At 41.4% G+C, this 23,122-nt stretch overlaps 1 protein-coding gene across 2 annotated transcripts in view; it reads right to left on the reverse strand.

Moving 5' to 3' along the window:
* The window catches only part of poglut2 (protein O-glucosyltransferase 2), a 93,415-nt gene that overhangs the window by 30,405 nt on the left and 39,888 nt on the right, over window positions 1–23,122 (reverse strand). For both annotated transcript variants that reach the window (XM_072263470.1, XM_072263471.1), the window contains 3 exons: window positions 18,212–18,289; window positions 13,229–13,401; window positions 4,678–4,915 (listed from right to left, as the gene is read on the reverse strand). In XM_072263470.1, coding sequence (XP_072119571.1) covers window positions 4,678–4,915; window positions 13,229–13,401; window positions 18,212–18,289 — 489 coding nt within the window. The remainder of the gene's footprint in view (window positions 1–4,677; window positions 4,916–13,228; window positions 13,402–18,211; window positions 18,290–23,122) is intronic.

The following is a 23,122-nucleotide window of genomic DNA, read 5'->3' on the forward strand; positions in this document are numbered from 1 at the left end:
CTGACTGTTTTTACTGTCAAATGTACTATGCATACTATATATTCAAAATTGGGTGTTCAGGAGGCAAATTGAGGAAGGTACATAACTGGATAAGGCTCTTCTGGTGCTGATGGGCAGGGACCTGTAGCAACATCCAGATGGCATGAGAGTGTAGTGTGTGTGAAGAGTATGTGTAACGTCATCTACTATTTGTTGAGCCTTCTTTATTGTCTATCTCTTATGGATTCTTGTTCCTGGCCAATGATTTTACTGCTTATTCTTACAATTCTGTTGAGTGTGCTGAGGTTGATGGTGTTCATTGCTCCAAACCATGCCATGATGTTGTAAGTTAATATTGATTCAATGAAGCATTTATAAAATATCTGAGAATCGATGGATGGACCTGAAGTTTCCACATCTTCCTGACGGGAAACAGCCGCTGTTGGTACTTGGAGAGTATCAACCCACCAATGGTCTTAAAGGTGATTTTTTTTTATCTATGATTGTGCCGAGATACTTGTATTCTCCAACATGCTCTATCGACTGGCCACTTATTTCCAGGGTTGGGACAGTCTACTTTCTGAAGTCCACTACTATTTCCTTAGTTTTACTGGGGTTCAGGTCCAGATATTTGTTTATGCACCATCCCGCAAATTTATTGATTTCCTGTGCCTTTCTTTCCTGTCACTTGACTCCGGTTGACTGTAACTACAATGTTGGGAACCAAGAACTTCTGACTGTCAACGACGCCTTGGAAGCATGATGACACTGGCAGGAGGAGACAGGGCATCCCTTTTTGGTATGGACAGATCACAAGAATCTCCTACATTCGGGCCGCCAAGAGCCTCAACTCTTGTCAAGACCGTTGGGCTTTCTTCTTCACTCAGTTTAGCTTCACCCTCACCTACCATCCCAGCATCAAGAGTATCAAAGCCAATGCTCTCTCACAGCAGTTCAACATGTCCAAGGAAAACGCCAATCCAAAGCCCATCCTTCCTTGCTGGTGCATTGCTGCTTGAGTGATTTGGGGAAGAGAGATGGTGGTGAGGGCCACCCAACAGTTGGATCCAATGGGCTGTTTGAGCCTGCCACACTGAGCCCATGAGTGTTGGAATGGGTGTGACGAGAATACACATAAATTAAGATGTTTGCTGGCCTGGGATAGCACCAGTGGCATCAGCAGTTGTCTGCCACCTGTCCTCAGGGGAGGGAGAGATAAGGCACACAATGAAGCAGCATTTGGAGGTGTTAATGAAGGAGTCATCAGTCTGGGCATTGTCAAGAGCGGCTCCCCCCTTGAACCCTGAACTGTTTGAAGTGATGGACAGGCGATACCCCAGCAGGGGGATAAAAAGGGACAGGTTCGCTAAGGCAGGACACACACGACACCCGAGGTAACGAGACCCTGGAAGCGGTGCGCGAGTCGGTGGGAAGCTCTTGGACGGCTGATCAGGGGATCAGCCTTAAACGCACAGGGTGGAAAGGTACGATCAGCGGGAACCCGGTGTGTGTCCGCCCTTGCTTGGGTGCCGGGTTCACTGCAGAGGATCGACCGCATCTGGAGGAGGGGTCACAGTCGGTGACCTCAGGTGACATCACAAAGGACCCGCCCGAAAGCTGCTTGTGAGCAATATCGCCGGTCTGTGAGTGGAAGCCGTTTCTGAGTGATCAGTCGTTCTCGTTCTCTCTCTCCCTCCCCCCCCCACCACGTTGTCCATCGCCATGGCAACGATTACTGCGAACTGAACTAAATCGAACTGGACTTTTGTGTCACTTTGAAATTGGTCATTTACCCCTAGACAACGATAGAGCTTGATTGATGCTGTTATCTTAATTCTGTGCACATGTGTGTTTATCATTGCTGAACTGTTGCATTTATTATCCTTTCAATTACTGTGTTGCTTGTTTCTTTAATAAAACTTCCTTAGTTCTAGTAATCCAGACTCCAACTGAGTGATCCATTTCTGCTGGTTTGGCGGGGTACGTAACATGGGTGACACTTCTCCCATTTGGTTGGCCTTCCAGGAACTCAATAGACCCTGGCATTTATCAAGAGACGATTTTGGTGGCCATTTATGTCCCAGGACGTCCACGATTTTGTCTCTGCCTATCCACTTGTGCCCAGAAGAAGCCATCACGCCAGTGCCTTATGGGTCTGCTATGTCCACTGCCTGTGCCTCACCGCCCCTGGCCCCACCTCTTGATGGATTTCATCGCTGGTCTACCCGTTTAATGGAAACACTATCATTCTGGTGGTTGTGGACCTATTCTCTAAGACTGCTCACTTCGCTGCTCTCCCTGAGCTCTGGTTGGCCTGTGTGACCGTCACCCTGATGGTTCAGCACACGTTCAGGCTGCACAGCTTCCCTCAGAACATAGTGACTGCTCGAGGACCACTGTTCACGTCCTGTTTTTGGAAGGCCTTCTATTCTCTTGTGGGAATAGCTACAGCCCACCTCTCATCTGGTTTCCACCCCTAATCTAACTTCCAGACCCAAAGAGTGAAACAGGAGCTGCAGGCAACCTTGTCCTGCCTCGTCTCTTAAACCCTATGATCTCGAGCTACCAATTGGTTTGAACAGAGATTGTTCACAATAACCTCCAGTGGCATGATCCCCGTTGAATGCCAGAATGGATCACAGCCATCACTCTTCCTTGACCAAGAGACATGGGAGTTCCTGCTGCTGAACAATTGGTAAAACGCTGCAATTGGTAAAACGCGCTCAGAAACAGCATGCCCAGCAGGCTGATCTTCTCCGCTGCTGAGCGCTCAGAAACAACACGCCCAGCAGGCTGATCTTCTCCGCTGCTGAGCGCTCAGAAACAACACGCCCAGCAGGCTGATCTTCTCCGCTGCTGAGCGCTCAGAAACAACACGCCCAGCAGGCTGATCTTCTCCGCTGCTGAGCGCTCAGACACAACACGCTCAGCAGAGTAATCTTCTCCGCTGCTGAGCGCTCAGACACAACACGCCCAGCAGGCTGATCTTCTCCGCTGCTGAGCGCTCAGAAACAACATGCCCAGCAGGCTGATCTTCTCCGCTGACAGGGGAGGCCTCACAAGCCAAGGGAGAAAATCTGTTTGGCATCTCAGGATCTTCCCTTGAAAACTGAGAGCCGCAAGATGATCCCACGACACGTGGGATTATTCGCTGTGGAGAAGACCATCATAAAAGTCCCATATAGATTGTGCCTCACATCATCAATAGAAATTCACCCGAGGTTCCATGTTTCCCAGCTCAAGCCAGTGACTACATCCTCCTTTGCTCCAGTCACCCCACCCTCCCCCTCCTCCCCACCTGGTGGATGGCTCCCTGATCTATTCTGTGCGGCTCCTTGTGGTACAGCCCAGTGGAACGTTCTTGGGTTCTAGCCCACGAACATCCTGGCCAACTCTCTCATTCCAAGACTCCCAGCAGGAAAAGGTCTCCAGCACCTCAGCAGGGGAGCCCTGTCACAACCAGAGACTCTGCAGGACAGCTTTGGCCATCGTGCTCACGAGAATGCATGCTCCAGCCAATCAGTGTTTCATTGTATGGTATTTAACTCCCTTCCTCTTGTTGAGACTTGACCAATAGCACAACAATGCCAATGCTCCCTGCTTACCTTTGTTCTGGTTCTGGGAAAGAGGACTAACATTTAGACAGACACTGTTAAGGACTGTTATTTATGTACTATTAGCTACTGCTGCCAAGCCGCATATCAGCATTAGCTTTAGTTTGAAAGTTTTAGTTAACAGCTTTGTTGGCCTAGTGTTTATTATTTTTTCCTTATTTCTGCACAGCTCCTATTAAAAGTTAGTGAACTGTTTATTGGCCTCAGTGTCTTCTCTCACAGCACTTGGGCTATAACCATACACTCCTGTCACAAATCCTGGCAGCTCATCATTTACAATGCACAAGACATGAGTACGACAAAATACATGCCACTTGCTTGTATGAGTACAATTTAGACATCTCTTGAGAAGCTTGATATCATTCAGGTGAAGAAAGCTATCTGAATGGCATCTATTCACTACCCTAAACATTTACTCCCTCTACTAGTAGGTCACCGTATTAGAAAATCAACTGCAGTAACTTGTCTAGTCTCTTCTAACAAATACATGATCTCAGGTACCATGAAAGAGTGTGGGTGAATGCAGAACTGTCACGTGGTTTTTCTTTCAAGTCACACATACCTTGATTTGAAAATGCATCCATATTTCTTCATCATTGCCATATTGAGACTCTATATCCCTTATCCAACAACTTTGTGAGAACACCCTCATTAGAGGGATTCTACTGAATCTCTTGTGGTCTGTGGTTCAAGGATCATTAGGGATGGGTAATAAGTTCCAGCTTTAATTAGCAACATCCACTTCCCAGAAATGAGCAAAACAAAAGGCATCTTGAATAAAGTCAATTTTTCACAAATAAATTAATGCCGTTATATATGGAATGAGTGAAGATTAGGGGAGTTGAGAAGGTGGGGTTGGAGCTGACTAGAGAGAATCATAAAACATACAAAAAGACTTATTGCAAATAGAGATCTTCCCTGCCATATTGATTTTGTAATGTCAGTAAAGATGCAATATTATTAAAACTGCATTCTTATCAAATTAATACAGCAATGGCACTGTTGCTAAATTAATTTCAACATATGTGACAGTACTTTTTTTTAATAAAAGATCGGATAAGGTGTTGAAACAAAATCCACATACCTGGAAGAAGTCAAAAAATGACACATGCTTTACAATTGGACCATAAAGGCTCTCATTATGGGGAAAAAAGAAAAAATTTGTGAATGCAGCATCAATTAAGTCAGGGTGCTTGATCCCAAGTTTTACAAGTTCTAAGCGCTCTCGTCGGCTGTCTCGTCCTCTCCAAAATGCAGTATAATTTTTGTTTTCCCAGGAAGGACCAGTATTGGCTTGTACAGACATCATATCCAGACTTACTCTGAGAAAATCAAGTAACAGTGATTAAAAAGTATATGAAAATCCTCAGTCAAGAACACTTTGATATAAAGGAGTAGTGAATAAGATGAATGCTTTAAAAACAAGTTTAAGATTTAACAAAGAACAGTGAAACTGATTAAATATGATGCCAGAGAAGGCAAAGCAAGCATAAATTCACTCACATCAGTGAAATAAATTTTAGATTCCACTTTTCTCCCCCCCCCCCCCCACTGTATAGTCACTCAAATATAAATAATGCCCCTTGGGTACAATATTCAGGGACAACCAAAATCAAAAAACACAGGATAATATGTTAATATCGCTCGTGCCAATGGGTCGTGAGCATTGCTCGTATACAAGTCATTATGACAAATACAATTAGATTAGATTAGATTAGATTATGAGGACACTCACTCCTCGTTTATTGTCATTTAGAAATGCATGCATTAAGAAATGATACAATGTTCCTCCACAGTGACATCACAAAAAAACAGGACAAACCAAAGACTAACACCGACAAGACCACATAATTATAACATATAGTTACAGCAGTGCAAAGCAATACCATAATTTGATAAAGAACAGACCATGGGGATGGTAAAAAAAAAGTCTCAAAGTTCCGATCGACTTCCGATGGTCCCCGATAGCAGGCAGCAGAAGGGAGAAACTCTCTTTGCCATAAACCTCCAGGCACTGACAACTGTTGATGCATTGGAAGCACCCGACCACAGCCGACTCTGAGTCCGTCCGAAAACTTTGAGCCTCCGACCAACCTTTCAACGCTGAGCACCATCTCTGCCAAGCATTTCGACCCCGTCCCGGCTGCTGAGCAACAAGCAAAGCTGAGGATTCGGGGCTTCCCCTCCGGAGATTCAGGATCACACAGTAACAGCGGCAGTGAAAAAGGCATTTCAGAAGTTTCTCCAGATGTTCCTCTGTTCTCTCACATCTGTCTCCATCAAATCAGAATTGTGCACGGCACCCTACTTGACAGATTACAGATATCATTCACCGGAGTGGCTGCGCAAGCTGCGTCACGCCGCCATCTTCTCCTCCTCCTGATTCTTCATTACAGCCAGTGTCACATTTTTATGCAGAAGTAACTTCATTTAGAAGGGACTCAGGATAGGACGGATGGTAAAAAAGTAAAGATAGTGTGCAGTCAGATTGTCAGGAAGGGCAGGCAGGTGAGGGGACTTAGTTGCAGCCGACAGGCTGAGCATCAAAACATTAGGGATGCAGAATCAGAAAGGATAGCAAATACAGTACTCAAGGTATTGTACCTAAATGCGCATAGTATAAGAAATAAGATGGATGATCTTGTTGCACTATTACAGATTGCCAGGTATGATGTTGTGGCCATCACTAAATCGTGGATGAAGGATGGTTGTAGTTGGGAGCTGAATGTCCAAGGTTACACGTTGTATCAGAGGGATAGGAAGGTAGGCAGAGGGGGTGGTGTGGCTCTACTGGTAAAGAATGGCATCAAATTAGTAGAAAGATGTGATATAGGATCGGGAAATGTTGAATCCTTGTATGTTGAGTTAAGAAACTGCAAGGGTAAAAGGACGTTGATGGCAGTTATATACAGGCCTCCCAACAGTGGCTGGGAGGTGGACCACAGGTTACAACAGGAAATAAAAAAGGCGAGTCAAAAGGGCAATGCTATGGTAGTCACGGGAGATTTTAACATGCAGGTTGATTGGTAAAATCAGGTTGATAATGAATCTCAAGAGAGTGAGTTTGTTGAATGCCAGAGAGATAGCTTTTTAGAGCAGTTTGTCATTGAGCCTATTAGGGGATCAGCTATACTGGATTGGGTGTTATGTAATGAACCGTAAGCGATTAGGGAGCTTAAGGTAAGAGCACACATAGGGACCAGTGATCACAATATGATTGAGTTCAACTTGAAATTTGATAGGGAGAAAGTAAAGTCTGATGTAGCAGTATTTCAGTGGAGTAAGGGAAATTACAGTGGTATAAGAGAGGAGTTGGCCAAAGTAAACTGGAAGAAGCTGCTGGCAGGAATGTCAGCAGAGCAGCAATGGTGTGTGTTTCTGGTAAAAATGAGGAAGCTGCAGGATAGTTGTATTCCAAAAATGAAGAAATACTCAAAAGGTAAAACAGTACAACCATGGCAGAAAGGAAAGTCAAAGCTATTGTAAAAGCAAAACAAAGGGCGTACAACAAAACAAAAATTAGTGAGAAGAGAGAGGATTGGGAAGGTTTTAAAAACCTACAGAAACCTACTTCCTTCCCTACTACCTACTGAGACAACAATTTATTTGCATTTCTGTCAATTTTCTGCACTGTTTTCATTGCTCACATCTGCTATTGCCAAAGGGCAGATGCAGATTTTTGTTCAGCCTGTAATATTGAAGCTGAATCTGTTTGGGTCAACACCCTATCTCCTAGTTTTTTTTTCCTTTGTACCCCTTCTCCCTCATAGACCCTTCTGTCCTCAGTCTCCTTTATGATCCAGGGCAGACAGGCATTAACTCAAATAAAAGCATCTCATCTTCAAAAGGATATCTGCAAAGCATCTAGACTCAACTGTTCCGAGCAACACACAAAATGCTGGAGAACTCAGCAGGCCAGGCAGCATCTATGGAAAAGAGTAAACGGTCGACGGTTTGGGCCCAGACCCTTCATCAAGACTGGAGAAAAAAAAAGATGAGAAGTCAGAGTAAGAAGGTGGGGGGAGGGGAGGAAGAAATACAAAGTGGTAGGTGATAGGTGAAACTGGGAGGGGGGAGGGGTGAAGTAGAGAGCTAGGAAGTTGATTGGTGAAAGAAATAAAGGGCTGGAGAAGGGGGAATCTGATAGGAGGGGACAGAAGGCCATGGAAAAAAAGGGAAGGTGAGGAGCACCAGAGGGAGGTGATGGGCAATTAAAGAGATAAGGTGGGAGAAGGAAATGGGAATGGTGTGGGGGGGGGGCAATTACTGGAAGGTGGAGACAATCGCCTGGTGCTCCTCAGTATGGCCCTGTTCAAGGAGTAAGTAAGAGGAGGTGTCAGAGTTGTAGCCTGGCCTCAGCAAGGTAGAGGTAAGTCTGCCAGACTACTATGGGTTTGATTGTGAGGTTAGGATTAGTGTGGAGAGCAATATGTTCAGAAGGAGTGAGGTTAGAAATAGGGAGAGGAGTGGTGAGGTCAAGACGGTTGATGTCCCTTTGGCAGTTGGCAATTAAAAGATCCAGAACAGGCAGAAGACCAGAGCAGGGTGTCCAGGAAGAGGAGGAACGTTGAAGATGGGAGAAGGGGTCATCGGTGTAGGGTGGAAAGTCCTTGCCAAAAAGTAGGCTTGGAGACGGAGGCGGCAGAAGAAGAGCTCAGTGTCGCGGTGGGCATGAAACTCACTGAGGTGTAGAAGCAAGGAGACAAAGGTGAGCCCTTACTGAGGACAGAACATTCTGCCTCAGAGAGCGGAAGGTCAGAGGGGATGGTGAAGACCAGCTACGGATGAGAGCTGGGCTCGGGGGGGGGGGGTGGGGGGGAAGGAGATTGGTAGTGTCAGGGGAGAGGGGAGGGTTGTGGTGTTCAGGGAAGCTGAGGTGAGAGGAATATGGAGTCTCTGAGGACCCAAGAGCTGGTGGTGGAACCTGAGAGACATGGGATTGCAGAAGGGAGATGGGGGTTCCAGCAGCAGTGCATGAAGTCCCGGCCTGAAGGTGCTACCGGTCAAGGTCCAAGCTAGAATTATGGTTGGAGGTTGCGCAAAAGGTCGCTGGAATCGGCATTGATTGCAGAGTCCAAGATCTGAATCTGCTCGGAAATTATCGTGGTCTGGGAATGTCCGTGGCTGCTGGTGCTGGAGACAGCAGCTTCTGTAGACTTTAGACAGATGCTCGGATTTCCAGTACCTACAGGTTTTCTCTTTTTTGTGATTGGTTAACTGCTCTGAATTATTTGGACAGTAGATTCACTACGCTATTGTTACACAACATTGGCATAGACTCAGTTTTTGTTGCATTTTGCCCCATAGCACTATCCCTATTGTAAGTTAATCATTCTATCTATGACACTGTAACAAATTCCCTTGCGTATAACCCCATCACATCTCCACTTTCAGCTTTCTGTCACAGAATTAACATCACTATTTCCATTTTCACAGACAGTCTCTAATTGTACTGCAGAGTACGTTTTGAATTTTCTGCTTTTATTTCAGAATCCCATCAACTGCTGTATATTGCTTTTATCTCCCACCTTAGTAGCCATTTTTCCTTTGAATTGGAAAAAAATGGAAGTAAAACAGAGTAAGTATAAATAAACAGTAATGAACCACATCTCTGACTAACACATCCATGAAAGTCTCATAACTGACATATTTAATGACAGAAAGAAGTATCAATCATTGTCATGGTAGAACTTCAATCATCTGTTTGAGAAACAGTGATAAAACCTCTTGGCAACAGCACCGCTCAAACAAATTAAACTAAATCATATTACCCAGCAAAGTTATGACGACGCTGTTGTGTGGATCTGAAATACCTGGTTGCTTAGTCAAAACACGAGCATTAAAGATGAAATCTGAGTATTGCATATATCATGAATAACCTCGAGTTTGAGGGATGGAATAATTTAGCTGCTACAATATCATAATATAAATCAGTTAAATAATATCCAGATTATTTGTGCTTCCAATGGTAAAGAATAATCCTCACTGAATTTCAATAATAGCATTTAAAAATTCCTAAAGAATGCTTTAATCACCTTAACGATATTGTGAAATTTAAGGACTACCAATATTCACTAATTAACTTTCAGACCTAGAGCATTATATTGTTTTCCAAGATATTGCCAAATATAATGCATTAATTGTGTTTTTCATAGTAGGACAATTACTTAAACAAATCAATTTAATTAACACAGTTTTGTAGGTTACACTTAAGACTACTTTGTGCAGTTCTTGTTGGCACATTATAGTGGTACAAAGGAGACTTTACCAGTCTGTTGCCTAGATTTAAAGACTTAAATTATGGGGAGATATTAAATAGTCTAGGGTTGCTGTCCCTGGAGCGAAGGTGACAGATTGGTGACCTTGCAGAAGTATATAAAATTATGAGAGGCATGGAGAGGGTAGAAAGACAACATCTTTTTTCTTTGTTAGGGTTATCAAAAACAAAATATCACATGTTTAAGGTGAGAGGAAGGAGCTTTAAAGGGGACTAGAGAGGTCTGTTTAGTTTTAAACCAGGAGTGATTGATATCTGGATTACACTACCAGATGAAGTGGTGAATTAACTCTACTTATTTTTGCAATTTATAGAATTTTTTTGTGTCTTGCATTGTACTGCTGCCACAACACAACCCAAATTTTACATCAGTGATAATAAACCTATTTCTAGTTCTGAAATCAGATAAAATTTCTAGTTCTGAAATCAGTTCTTTAATACATTTAAGAAGCATTTGGACAGGCACACAAATAGACAAAACATAGAAGGTCAAGGTTCTAACGCAAGAAAATTGGTCTATTGTAGGTGAGCCAAAAGGTTGGCATGAAAGAGAGGGCTAAAGTGCCTGTTTCTGTACTGTGTAGCTCTATGACTCTAACTGCTCATTGTAAATTGCTTCTATTATGTAGATGAATGGCAGAAGTTGGGGAGAAGAACTGATGGGAATGTGAGGAGGTTGGGAAAATAAATAAAACTACAATTGCTGGAATCTGAAACAAAAACAGAAACAGCCAGACATTTAGCAGCTGTGGAAACAGAAACTGTTCCTATTTCAGGTCAAAGACTCTTCATCAAAGCTGAGATAGAAAGGAAGTTAATCTAAGTAACAGAGAAGGTGGGGAAGGTCTTCTGACAGAACAGAGCAAAATGATTGATAGTCTTTGACTGGACAGTTAATCTCGTTTGTCCGTGTAACAAGTGGCTAATATATGTAGTCCAACCTACTGGGATATGCCGAGCTGGGTAGAATATATAGATGAAATTAACTCTTTATTGAATGGATACATTATTTTATCTTTACCTCTACCTTCTCTGGTACTTTCACTACTTTAAATAAGTTTATTCAATTGATATACAACTGACTACTTAATAATGTAAGTTTGTCCAATGATCAACTACTAATTTTAGATATAGAAGAATGAATAAATGTTGTGCAAGATACAACTTGCCTTAAAGGAAGTTTCAAATAGAGAAAAGGAATTTAGTAGATATATATGAACACAAAATCTAAAATGGGATCATTTGAGCATGGATACTCTGTTTTAATATTAATAGATCCAATATGCTATGCTATTAAATGAGAAGAAATATACTGAGCCCTGCTTGATCTCACAAAAAAAGGTTTAAAAAAGCATAACAAATAGTCAAAACACAGAAACTCCTAGTGATATTTAATTGAAGCAAGTTATCCGCCTTCTTTATTCAACAACTCGATCAAACAGTTAAAATAGAAAATAGCTATCATAAAAAAATTCCAAGATCCATGCATCTGCCAAAATAATTGAAACTGTACCAACTACCTGTGGTTAAGGTTAATATAGATGTAGTAAAGCTACAAATAGTTAAAACATAGAAACTCCTAGTGATATTTAATTGAAGCAAGTTATCCACCTTCTCTATTCAACAACTCAATCAAACAGTTAAAATTCAAAATAGCTATCATAAAAAAATTCCAAGATGCATGCATCTGCCAAAATAATTGAAACTGTACCAACTACCTGTGGTTAAAGTTAATATAAATGTAGTAAAGCTGAACTGGTAAACATCAACAATAACTGATTTATGTTTTATGATCTCAATTTTATTTGCAGTTGTCTTCTTGCTAAGGTCAAATTTGTATAAAAATTTAACTGCTTTGGCAGATTAAATAAACAAAAACACAAAGCTGTGTAAAGGATTGATTGTTTCTTAAAGTATCAAGAATAAATGAAAACATTATCCCTGTTGCCCATATGGACATCTAAGTAAATAAACTTTAAATTTTTAGTTTTAGATAGGCAGCAATGATCATAGTAGGAGAAGAATGAGACAATGTGAGAGTAGTTCGTATGGCCGTACCAGTCAAGGACAGGTATCATGGTAGCTGTTATAGCGTGGTGCCTTCCGGAATTCAGGGTTCAATTCCGGCGACATTCTGTAAGGAGTCTCTGTACGTCCTCCCCATAGAATGTGTGGATCATTCCCAGGTGCCCTGGTTTCCTCCCACTGTCCAAAGACATACCGGGTAAGTTAATTGGTCATTGTAAAATTGTCTGGTTATTCAGTTAGGGTTAATCGGGTTTGTTGGGGGTTGCTGGGGCAGCGTGGCTCAAAGAGTCGGAAGGCCGACTCCAGTTATATCACTAAAATTAAAATCCAGAATCATTTTCTAAAAATCATTCAGTCAAACCATCAGCAGCTTCTAAAATGGATTTCAACAGGTACTCGGGTAGTAAAAGTACACAAGAACATGGGCATAAAACGGGCATATAGAGTTGGTGTAAATTGGCATCATGGACAGGGTGGGCTGGAAGGTCCCATTTCTCAGACATACAATTCTATAATACTAGGACAAATTCCTCAAGTATTTTTGATTCAACTTTTAGCCAGAGTTGTAGCTGTTTTTAAACTGATGTTTAAAAGCAGCATTAGAATTTTAAAAATATGAAAAGCAATAAAAGAATTGTATTAGACATTAGTGCTATTCTAACAGTTGTTTTGTTGAGAGCCAGTGTTTTAAGATTCCAGTGATGTTGATATATTTACCTGACATACATGAAATTATTTACTTTTTAAAAGTACTTGTTATAACTTAGTATGTCATTAAGACTCTTTTTGACTTTGAACAACACGGTGTAATATTTACATATTATTTTCCAGTTGCCATACTTTTAAATATCTTAAGCTCCCTTTGGCTCAAATGGTTTTGCCCTGAATGCATTGGAGAAGGCTGTATTAGTGCAAAACGTGAAAGAGCTCAATAACCAGCAGCTAATGGCAATCACTGTGAACTGCAGCAGTATCACCATCGTTATAACTGCAGGATCAGAACCATTCATTTACACTCAGGTTTCTGGAACAGCTGTTCGACCATTCCTCCTTAAAAATGGCTTGGAAAACCTCCTTACTTAATTTGCTCATATTCTGACTATCAATATGAATACAACTTCTATTTTTCTTTTGCAACACCAGGTTGGACATGCAAGCAATAGGGAAACGCTGCTGAATATATTTTTTCTTTACAGTTTTACTGTGGATCATTTACACATTTTTCAAATTAAAACTGAAATAACAAAAACTGTGATGTTTCCAGCCAGGACCCTCCTGGGATTAATTAATTTTAAGTAATCTAATATATTTAAATTAAATAACATCTTACCGTCCCATAGTTTCTAGAACTGAATCAGTAATATCATATGTTGGCATCACAATATCTCTTGTATTTTCTGACCCACACCATGAGAAAATAGGGTGAAGTTTCTCTGTAATTTTTCCCTTTTCTAAAGGCCAATCTCCAAGATTTACAAAGAACTCTACATCTTGTAACTTTACCTAAAAGCAAAATACATCAACATGAATATGTTGTACCACAGCCTTATCAGTATGTCAGCAACCTGCTGCGTCTTCACATTTAAAGTGAAATTGTATCATTCAATCCTTGAAAAAGTGTAAAGATTCAGAATTTTAAAAATCTTCAGCAAATAATACAAGTGCAGTTCTTTCTCAAAAATACTAAAATTCCTCATGTAAACACGAGGAATTCTGCAGATGCTGGAAATTCAAGCAACACACATCAAATTTGCTGGTGAACACAGCAGGCCAGGCAGCATCTCTAGGAAGAGGTACAGTCGACGTTTCGGGCCGAGACCCTTCGTCAGGACTAACTGAAGGAAGAGCTAGTAAGAGATTTGAAAGTGGGAGGGGGAGGGGGAGATCCAAAATGATAGGAGAGGACAGGAGGGGGAGGCGTGGAGCCAAAAGCTGGACAGGTGTTTGGCATACCCCTTTTGCCAATCACCTGTCTAGCTCTTGGCTCCACCCCTCCCCCTCCTGTCTTCTCCTATCATTTTGGATCTCCCCTCCCCCTCCCACTTTCAAATCTCTTACGAACTCTTCCTTCAGTTAGTCCTGACGAAGGGTCTCGGCACGAAACGTCGACTGTACCTCTTCCTAGAGAAAATTCCTCATGTATCATTCTGTAATGAATGTCAATATAATCTCATTTCAACCAAGTGGGTCTTAATCTGAATGGGAAAAAAAATTCTTCTGTGAACTAAACTGAGTCCATATAAGTCTTGTGGCATGCAGCTTCTCCCTTTTCCTTCCTTAGTCTCTGCATGGTGCAATTCATCATCTTTGTTAACTCCAATCTCAAATTGCCTTTTCTATTCTAATCTCACTAATTTCCAGTTCCCTCTCTCTTAATCTCTCCATGTAAATTGTCCTACCCTTTTCATATCTGCTCTTTGGCCATATTATCTCAGAAGGCCTCTCTCATTGCATTGTTCAATCACAGACAAGGTCATTACTGAAATACTTCCTTATGTATATCTCAACTCCCTTGGCATTCACTCCTGGAGTGAATGACACTGTTAGACCCTCAAGTCTTTCTCCTGAATGTTTCTGTCTCTTTCTTGCTTATAGTATCAAAAAGTGAATCAGATTATATATAACCTTTAACACCATATTTTAATCTGACCTGAGATTCAGACCATGTATTCTTCAAGTCCTTTAACATGACCTGTCTTTTTTTCTGCCTCATAATGGTCACTGTTGAACATTTCCTCCTCAGATCTGTCAAGATTCAGACCCAAATGTCTCAGCTTCCTTTCGTGAGATGCATGAGTTCATCTGAAACTCTGCTTGCCGGTTCACTTTCTCCCAGCAATTTTCACTCACGGATCATTTACTATTCACAAGCTGTCTTTGTTCCCAAATCTCAAACTTAAAGTCCTTATTTTTATTCCTTACTTATTCTTCCCTTTCACCTTTCTTCTATCAGATATGTCATCAAGCTTTTAGTCTCCATCTTTGGCTCAACCCAGATTTCTGTCATTACACTTTTGTGAAGTGTCTTGGGATATTCTACATTAAATATCGCAAGACAGCTCATGGAAATGTTCTTTATCATATTGTTTTTATCACCTAGTGTCTCAATATTCTTACAGAATAAGAGAAAAAGAAACAGAAATACTAATCTGGAAGGCCTGTCATGCTATCTATTTTGCGATGGAAGTCCATCCATTGACAATGTGAACACCTTCATTTCTCAGAAGCTAACTTAATCTCTGCTAAGTACTTACTATCACAGCAAATACAGTATTGGAGTACAACAGTGCCCCCTTGTGACCTAAACTGGATATTCAGTTTTTATAAATGTACTGATGAAGGGTCTCGGCCCGAAGTGTTGACTCTATACCTTTCCATAGATGCTGCCTGACTTGCTGAATTCCCCCAGCATTTTGTGTGTGTTAATCTGGATTTCCAGCATCTACAAAACTTATCCTGCACGCATGCTGAGCTCATTCACTTCATTAACTTTGCCTCCAACTTTCACCCTGCCCTCAAGTTTACCTGGTCCATTTCCGACACTTCCCTCCCCTTTCTAGATCCTTCTGTCTCTATCTTTGGAGACAGCTTATCTACTGATGTCTACTATAAGCCTACTGACTCTCACAACTATCTGGACTATTCCTCTTCTCACCCTGTCTCTTGCAAAAAATGCCATCCCCTTCTCACAATTCCTCCGTCTCCGCCGCATCTGCTCTCAGGATGAGGCTTTTCATTCCAGGACGAGGGAGATGTCCTCCTTTTTTAAAGAAAGGGGCTTCCCTTCCTCCATCATCAACTCTGCTCTCAAACGCATCTCCCCCATTTCACGCACATCTGCTCCCACTCCATCCTCCCGCCACCCACTAGGAATAGGGTTCCCCTGGTCCTCACCTACCACCCCACCAGCCTCCGGGTCCAACATATTATTCTCCGTAACTTCCGCCACCTCCAACGAGATCCCGCCACCAAGCACATCTTTCCCTCCCCCCCCACTGCTTTCCGCAGGGATCGTTCCCTACGCAACTCCCTTGTCCATTCGTCCCCCCCGTCCCTCCCCACTGATCTCCCTCCTGGCACTTATCCTTGTAAGCAGAACAAGTGCTACACATGCCCTTACACTTCCTCCCTTACCACCATTCAGGGCCCAAGACAGTCCTTCCAGGTGAGGCGACACTTCACCTGTGAGTCGGCTGGGGTAATATATTATGTCCGGTGCTCCCGATGTGGCCTTCTATGTATTGGTGAGACCTGACGCAGACCGGGAGATCATTTTGCTGAATGCCTACGCTCTGTTCACCAGAGAAAGCAGGATCTCCCAGTGGCCACATATTTTAATTCCACATCCCATTCTGATATGTCTATCCACGGTCTCCTCTACTGCAAAGATGAAGCCACACTCAGGTTGGAGGAACAACACCTTATATTTCATCTGGGTAGCCTCCAACCTGATGGCATGAACATTGACTTCTCAAACTTCCGCTAATGCCCCATCTCCCCCTCGTACCCCATCCGTTATTTATTTATATACACACATTCTTTCTCTCTCTCTCCTTTTTCTCCCTCTGTCCCTCTGACTATACCCCTCCTCTGGGTCCCCCCCCCCCCACTTTTCTTTCTCCCTGGGCCTCCTATCCCATGATCCTCTCATATCCCTTTTGCCATCACCTGTCCAGCTCTTAGCTCCATCCCTCCCCCTCCTGTCTTCTCCTATCATTTCGGATCTCCCCCTCTCCCTCCCACTTTCAAATCTCTTACTAGCTCTTCCTTCAGTTAGTCCTGATGAAGGGTCTCGGCCTGGAACGTCGACTGTACCTCTTCCTACAGATGCTGCCTGGCCTGCTGCGTTCACCAGCAACTCTGATGTGTGTTGCTTGAACTTCCAGCATCTGCAAAACTTCTTGTGTTTACAAATGAACAGCTTCATTTTATATGAAGCAAATATTTTGTGAGAGATGACTTAACACAATTTTTCAGGTGTTTTATACAAATCCGCTGCCTTTACTGGCATCTTTTCATTCATTTTGTGCAACTTGGCTTTCCATAACAAAACAAGTATTACATCAAATGTTCCATATCACTGGGTTCTCTGATTTGACTGAAATAAAGTGTTTATTATCTCTATCCTTTCTGATAACAAGTTTTCCATGTTGTAAAATGCATCTAGTACACTCCTAGTTTTAAATCTCCTGTTACTTAGACCAGAAAAGGAAGATATATTAAATATTGACAATACATCACACCCAAAGCATTTGGGCATTATTATTATAATCTGTTAATTGCTTAAGATCCACTACATATAGGAAAACAACACAAAGACTAGCCCATCTGCAATTAACTATCTGTTGTCCCAAATCCTTTAAAAATGTAACTCATTAGTATAAGCCTTCAACACGATGAACAGGAGGAAGAGCAGAAAGTGGAGGAGGGAAATGTGCATGTGGGTAGTTGCAAATCCAAGGAGAGCCCAAAGCCACACTAGGACTCATAGGAACAAAATTTTAAAATAAAAAAAAACTGTAGATGCTGCAAATCTAGAATAAATCTGAAAAATAATTATCTTTACCGGAATAGGTGTAATTATCTTTACCGGAATAGGTGATATAAAGATTCTTGTGTTTAGACTTTGGTTCTATTCCCAAGTTATCCCATTATATAGATGCAACATCTCAAGATGTGAAAAAAATCCTTAAATCGAAACACTTCCAGCCCTAAGCATTTCAGATAAAGAGCGTTCAACTTGTACCAAGATAATATTAGTATCCATGCAAAATGGGAAATATCACAAATAAATGTTAACACTGAATACAACAGATTAAAATCAGAAACTGATGTTTTGACTGATTCACCTCCAAGTAAAAAAAAATTCAGTGGTTTCCCAGTTGTGCTTTACAAAGGACTATAGAAATCTGGGTAAAAGCTAATCTTTACTGCAATGGAAAACCTTTTATATCTACGGGACATCCCAAAATACTTTTCAGTAATATACAAAACACCACACATTTTGTAGCAAGATGAGGACAGAAAGATAGGTATGGTTAGTACATCAAAGGAACTCTCAATTCTTCTTCCAAAAGTGTCGTAATTCTTATATCATCATGAAAGGGTTTCGTGTTTTATCTGAAAGATTATTCCTCTGGCATTACAGCAGTCCCTAAGGATTTCACTGACTGTTTCTGGAGTAAGGTTTGAATGTAGAACTTTCTGACTCAGAGGCACAGTGCAACAACAGAATATTTCATTCAAGTTTTAAACTAATCTAAGAATATATGATATCTAAAATGTACTTAAATATACTAACAAAACTACTTGCCTTCCGAGTCAGAGACAACAAGATGGAGTCCATGAAAATCCGAAAGCCAACATGTTCTCCAAATGTCTTCACATAAACCTAAAATGCGTTATACGATTAAAACAAAAACCAAATTTCATTAAATTTAATTCATATTATAAACTTTGAAAAGTGCTACATAACAGCCGTCATTGCTTGCATACCCTTTGAATATTCTACATTACTTTACCATCGATTGCACTGCTTTGAGTTACCTCACCTACTAACTCCCCCTGCTGTCAGAGGCCGTATGAAACTAGTCTTTTCAATCTTGTCTTTAACCTTTTGCCCACTAATTGGTACTTGTTTTGCCAGTTAAATGCCTGTCAAGTACTTTGAATTATCTTACATGCCATAAGCACTATGTGAGAACTTTACTGATATATTTGTACAAAGTAGTTAGAATGAACTTGGCACTTTGTTTTGGGGTATAATAGTTGTGTATTTAATGAGTTGATGTTCATTTGCTTTTGTGTTATTGATCTATATCCTTCTGTTTTGTTTGCTTATGCATATCTCATGCATTTTATAAGATGGCTGTTTTTTCTTAAATTATGTCTACTGGAATATTATGTTACATTGCTGAATATGTGCAATTATTTGCTTTGACTGAGCGACCATATCCCTGATGATCACCTAGTCTTACACCAAGGCTATACCCTTTCAGTGGTTTCAAAAACAGGGAGGTATGGTGGATAAAAAAAAAATGATGAGGTATTTAAAGGAAAAATCCAAAGTGACTCAAACAGCAATGGTCAGAGTCTAAAGTTATGCAGCACCTTAACAGGTCCTTTGGCCATTATATCTACCACAACCATTAGACCCATAAATCTTGTCTCCATTTATGTATTTAAGGATAAAAAGAGAGACAAGAGTGACACAAGAAAGGAAGGGGAATGGATACAAAAGCAGAAAAAGGGAGACATAATTGAAACCACCCCTTTCCCCAAAAAAATGACAATAGAAGATAAGGAAGTCAAAAGCGACCAAGATTTTACTACCATGGCCAGAAGCTTATCACTATTCACCCAAACTTAACACATTCATATCCAAATGGCTAATCTTGCTTCTCTATCTGGTCTCAGCTGCTAGCAGTGGGGTCTAGAGAACATATATAGCATTGAGCTGTTGGCTGTGGTGGAACACACCCAGCCATAAAGCTCCATTGGAAAACCATGATACCCACCAGCCAGTTTTTCAAATGTTAAAATTGTCAGAATTGTTATGATACTAAATGTCTCTGCCATTCAAAAACATCTAAACCTCGTCAAAAATGGAGTTGAAAAATAACTCAACTGAAAATTCTTTGAAAAATAAAATTTAAAAATCTGATTTGTGTTCACAAGGAGCAGTGTCTCAGAAAGGCAGAGTCTATTATTAAGGACCTCCAGCACCCAGGGCATGCCCTTTTCTCACTGTTACCATCAGGTATGAAGTACAGAAGCCTGAAGGCACACACTCAGCGATTCAGGAACAGCTTCTTCCCCTCTGCCATCCAATTCCTAAATGGACTTTGAACCCGTGAACACTACCTCACTATTTTTAATATATATTATTTCTGTTTTACACGATTTTTAATCTATTCAATATATGTATACGACAATTTATTTTTTTTTCTTCTGTTATGTATTGCACTGAACTGCTGCTAAGTTAACGAATTTCACGACACATGCCAGTGATAACAAACCTGATTCTGATTTTGATTCAAATACTGTAGTCGAAATAACTTTACTTGTTCAAGACAGATGATCAACCATGATCTCACTGAATCATGCAGCATAAAACTATTCTAATAATCTCTGCCTTTCATTATTTGACTCCTGGACTTTTAAATACACAGATTGATTCTCCAATGAATTATCAACTTATCATTTATCATAAGGCATCTTTTTTTTCTATTCTGCTAATCTGTTTTCAATAACCAATTCTATCGATTAGTTTTAAAGTTAATTTTTGAAATGTCACCATCACTGACAAAGGCAACATTTGTTGTCCATCCCCAACCACCCGTACAAGGTGGTGAACCACTGCAATCTTTCTGGTGATCATATGTCGAACTGCAATTGGATAGAGGTTACAACCTAGCGACGATGAATCATCCATGACAGATTCCCAAGTCATTGCGGTGTGCAATTTCGAAGGGAACCTGCAGGTTATAAGGGTTTGCGGGTTTAGGAGGTGCGTGATAGCAGCTTGGGCGAGTAGCTGCACTGCCTTTGGTTTACTGGTGGTGGAGCGAATGAATGTTTTAAAAAGTGGTTGATAGGGAATAACCAAATAGCCACTCTGTCCCAGATGGTGTCTAGCTTTTAAAGAATCGCTAACAGCGTACATATATAGGCAAGCACACAGTACCCATCATGGTCCTGACCTGGGCTTTGCTGACAGCAGAAAAGCTTTGTGACGTCAGGAAGTGAGACATTTGCTACAAAAAATCCAGCCTCCAATCAGTTCCTGCAACCCTGGTATTTACGAGGCTGGAGCAGTTAAGCTACTAGTTCAAGATGAATGGCAACACACATCAAAGTTGCTGGTGAACACAGCAGGCCAGGCAGCATCTCTAGGAAGAGGTACAGTGGACGTTTCAGGCCAAGACCCTTCGTCAGGACTAACTGAAGGAAGAGCTAGTAAGAGATTTGAAAGTCCCACTTTCAAATCTCTTACTAGCTCTTCCTTCAGTTAGTCCTGACGAAGGGTCTTGGCCTGAAACGTCCACTGTACCTCTTCCTAGAGATGCTGCCTGGCCTGCTGTGTTCACCAGCAACTTTGATGTGTGTTGCTTGAGTTTCCAGCATCTGCAGAATTCCTCGTGTTTGCGAGTCCAAGATGAATCTTGGTTTTGTCTGTGAAACAGTAAAATAAGAGCCAGCTGAAGTTGTAGTTCCGGGAATCCCTTCAGTAGGCCAGAACTGTTAAAATCTGCTCTGAATATTTTTAAAGTTTACCTCAGGCAGTCGTGAATTTGAAAGGTGACCAAAAGATACACTTGTTTGATTAAAATATGCAGTAAATGTAAAATATAAAGGTAATTCTCTGGTTAAAGCTGAAGGATTTTCTGCAGAGAGGATTGTTTACAGATGATGCTGTCTAAGTGGTTGCTGTCACGGCTCTATGATGTATTTTCCAATTAAACCATGTCTTTGAATAAGTAATACAGGCCATGGATACAGCATAACCAGCAAATGGACTGGACAGGCCAGTCCCAGTGTAGCGGTTACTTTAAAGCAAACCAAAACTGCTGAGAGACTAAGCCAGGAGACTGGCACTGTATGATGTGCTTTCAAAATGACAAAGTTCCAAATTGATACAGGTACGTTTCATTCTTTATTACCAAACTAGCAAAAGATGAACAATCTAAGACTAACAAAACTAAATTAGTGATGTAATCACCTCATGACTTACCTCCTCTTAACTAGTCTAAACTAACTGAGACCAAGTGAGAAAATGTGACTATACTCATTTGCTTCTACCACGTCAACCCACCTACACGACAGAAAACCATAATAAACATGTCAAAAAAAAAATATAGACAGTAAATAGACACATGGCTCCTACATCCCAGCCCTTCATTATTACACTATAATAATTACAAACTACTAAAATAGGAGACATGGAACCTTCATGGACAAACAAACACTATACAAGTGTCCTCTTTCTTCTTCCAATCCAGCATCGTAACAGTCAGCTAGGCCAGGGGTTACTAGCACTTAGCCTAGTACAGTTTGATCTTTACCACCACTCTCACAGTCAAAGTAATGAAGCTTCTAGAGCTGTAGCTTCTCAAACCTCTGCCTCCTGTAGAAGACAGATCTTGGTTACAGACCTGTTTGGTTAGCCTTGGTCTTGTTGTGCACCTGCCACATAAATCCTCTTATGTCTGGAAAGACTTGAATGACTTATCCCATGATTGATGAGTTTTGAGGTGCTGAATCATCAATTAAAATCACAACATCTCCTGGCAGGAAATTGAGTTTTATACCTGACCAGTTCTGATGCACCTGTAACTGTGGTAAATACTCCTTGGCCCACCGTTTCCAAAACAAGTGTGACATGTATTGGACCTTCTTCCATCTACGAAGAGCATAAATGTCTTCCTTTGGAACTCTCCTAGTGGTAAGAATGGGGAGGTCTTCAGAAGCAACAGATGGTTGGGTGTTAGTTCTTCCAAGTCATTGGGATCAGAGGATGCTTTAGGAATTGGATGACCATTGATAACAGTCTCTGCCTCACTAAGGCCTGTGTGAAAACTCTCGTCGTCAAAATTCTGTACCTTCATTTTGGATCTGAGGATCTTTCTTACAGACCTGAGCAATCTCTCCCATGTTCCTCCATAATGTGAGAATTCACATGGAAATCTCTTTCAAAACCCATGATCTCCATTTCAGCCTTTCTCAGCTCTTCCACCAAGAGTTAACCTCGGCCAGTCTGATCTACAGTCTTTTCAATCTCCCTCTCCAAAGAATAACCCTTATTGTTCTTCATCCAAGTCATGCTGAGCTAGAGCGATGCTCAATTGCTTCCTCTTCTGACAAAGAAACATGAGCAGGTTCTTAAATCTAAGAATCTAGGTCACTGCCTTCCTCAAGTGGGTCCACGATGAGAAGTATTGGACTGTACGTGTTACCGCATCCACATCCTCTTCAATCTGCATGGTATTCATTGCAACACTCCTCTTTTCTTCTGAATCATTTGGCACAAGTTCTCCACAATAACTGGGACTCACCAGCCATTCACTTTCAGGCTACAGAAGATACCGAGGCCCTGACACCCAGATCTCATTCTTCAGGAATGCTTTCACCAGGAGTTCAAGAAATCAATGTTCATTCTATCAGGTTGGAGGCTACCCAGATGAAGTAAAAGGTGTTGCTCCTCCAACCTGAGTGTGGCCTTATC

The sequence above is a fragment of the Mobula birostris genome, chromosome 7 (assembly GCF_030028105.1).
Source record: "Mobula birostris isolate sMobBir1 chromosome 7, sMobBir1.hap1, whole genome shotgun sequence".
Taxonomy (NCBI): domain Eukaryota; kingdom Metazoa; phylum Chordata; class Chondrichthyes; order Myliobatiformes; family Myliobatidae; genus Mobula; species Mobula birostris.